Below are 1,945 nucleotides of genomic sequence, written 5' to 3' on the forward strand. Positions count from 1 at the left end.
CCTCCGACTGAAGCTTTTCCCACACTCCAGGCATTTGTATGGTTTCTCCCCTGTGTGAATTCTTCGATGAGAAGCAAGGGGTGCACTATGACTGAAGCTTTCCCCACCCTCCAGGCATTTGTATGGTTTCTCCTGTGTGTGAATTCTTTGATGGGAAGTAAGATTGTCACTCCGACAGAAGCTTTTCCCACACTCCAGGCATTTGTATCGTTTCTCCCCTGTGTGAATTCTTTGATGGGAAGTAAGCCTGTCCCTCCGACTCAAGCATTTCCCACAATCCAGACATTTGTATGGTTTCTCCCCTGTGTGAATTCTTTGATGGGAAGTAAGCCTGTCCCTCCGACTCAAGCATTTCCCACAATCCAGACATTTGTATGGTTTCTCCCCTGTGTGAATTCTTTGATGGGAAGTAAGCCTGTCCCTCCGACTCAAGCATTTCCCACAATCCAGACATTTGTATGGTTTCTCCCCTGTGTGAATTCTTTGATGGGAAGTAAGCCTGTCCCTCCGACTCAAGCATTTCCCACAATCCAGACATTTGTATGGTTTCTCCCCTGTGTGAATTCTTTGATGGGAAGTAAGCCTGTCCCTCCGACTCAAGCATTTCCCACAATCCAGACATTTGTATGGTTTCTCCCCTGTGTGAATTCTTTGATGGGAAGTAAGCCTGTCCCTCCGACTCAAGCATTTCCCACAATCCAGACATTTGTATGGTTTCTCCCCTGTGTGAATTCTTTGATGGGAAGCAAGACTCTTACTGTAACCAAAGCTTTTCCCACACTCCAAGCATTTGTAAGGTTTCCCCCCGGTGTGAATTCTTTGATGGGCAATGAGAGTATATTTTCTTCCAAAACTTTTCCCACATTCCAAGCATTTATATAGTTTCTCCCCTGCATGTATACTTTGATGGAAGATAAGAGTGTTCTTCCAACTGAAGCTTTTCCCACACTCCAGGCATTTGTATGGTTTTTCACCTGTGTGAATTCTTCGATGGGATGAAAGGTGTGAACTGTAACGGAAGCTTTTCCCACAATCCAGGCATTTGTATGGTTTCTCCCCTGTGTGAATTCTTCGATGGGAAGTAAGACTGTCCCTCCGACGGAAGCTTTTCCCACACTCCATGCATTTATATGGTTCTTTTGTGTGAGTTCTTTGATGGGAAGTAAGACGGGAACTGTGACTGAAGCTTTTCCCACACTCCAGGCATGTATATGTTTTCTCCCTCATGTGGGAAGTAAGGTGCGCTCTCTGCCTGAAACTTTTTCCACATTCCCGGCATTTATATCTTTTCTTTCTGTTACATATCCTTTGGTCTTTATTAATAACTGATATGTCAGTGAAACTTTTCTTGCTTGCAGTGTACTCATTCCTGTTGTCTCCTTGACATGTATCTTGCTGTAGAGAGTCACTCCCCTGCAAAAGACCGGAATTATTCCTCCCTTTAGGGGGGTGTTTTCCCTTCTTCTTCCTTGGTGCATCCAAATATTCAAACTTCTCTGTCACGTCTGAATATGTATCCTCTTTTTCCATCAATCGGTGTTCTGCTCCATTTGCTGACTGCCACACGTTTCCTGCAGAAAGAAAGGGATGCCTTGTGTGAGGATATGACACTTTCCACAAACGCCTAATGTTGAGCCCAGGAGCACCTAAAGACTAACAAGGATTTTCAGGTAAAAGCTTTCAGACTCAAGGTTCCCTTCGTCATATTCGATTCAGAGTGGAGATCTCTCAGTCTTTATATCCCAGCCAGAGGGCGGAAGAGGTATTTCTAAAAAGGAACTCAGGATACAGAGGTACTCATGCACATTGTAATTAGCTGGATTAGAACATAGGAGAAATGCTTAGGGCAGAACAGAAATGGTTAGGGGCAGAAAATTAGCATCTGTGGGATAAGAATCCTATGTCACTGTTCAGCCCTGGGGGGGGGGGGGCCCCATTGTTCTGA

At 44.8% G+C, this 1,945-nt stretch overlaps 1 protein-coding gene across 1 annotated transcript in view; it reads right to left on the bottom strand.

The window, feature by feature from the left end:
* The window catches only part of LOC107116312 (zinc finger protein 91-like), a 2,194-nt gene extending 664 nt beyond the window's left edge, over positions 1-1,530 (bottom strand). The window contains 1 exon segment of the mRNA XM_015418217.1: positions 25-1,530. Within this exon segment, the coding sequence (XP_015273703.1) occupies positions 25-1,530 (1,506 nt within the window).
* Positions 1,531-1,945: the final 415 nt, after the last annotated feature.

The sequence above is a fragment of the Gekko japonicus genome, unplaced genomic scaffold (genome assembly GCF_001447785.1).
Source record: "Gekko japonicus isolate JY-2015 unplaced genomic scaffold, Gekko_japonicus_V1.1 scaffold2838, whole genome shotgun sequence".
NCBI classification, from domain to species: Eukaryota; Metazoa; Chordata; class Lepidosauria; order Squamata; family Gekkonidae; genus Gekko; species Gekko japonicus.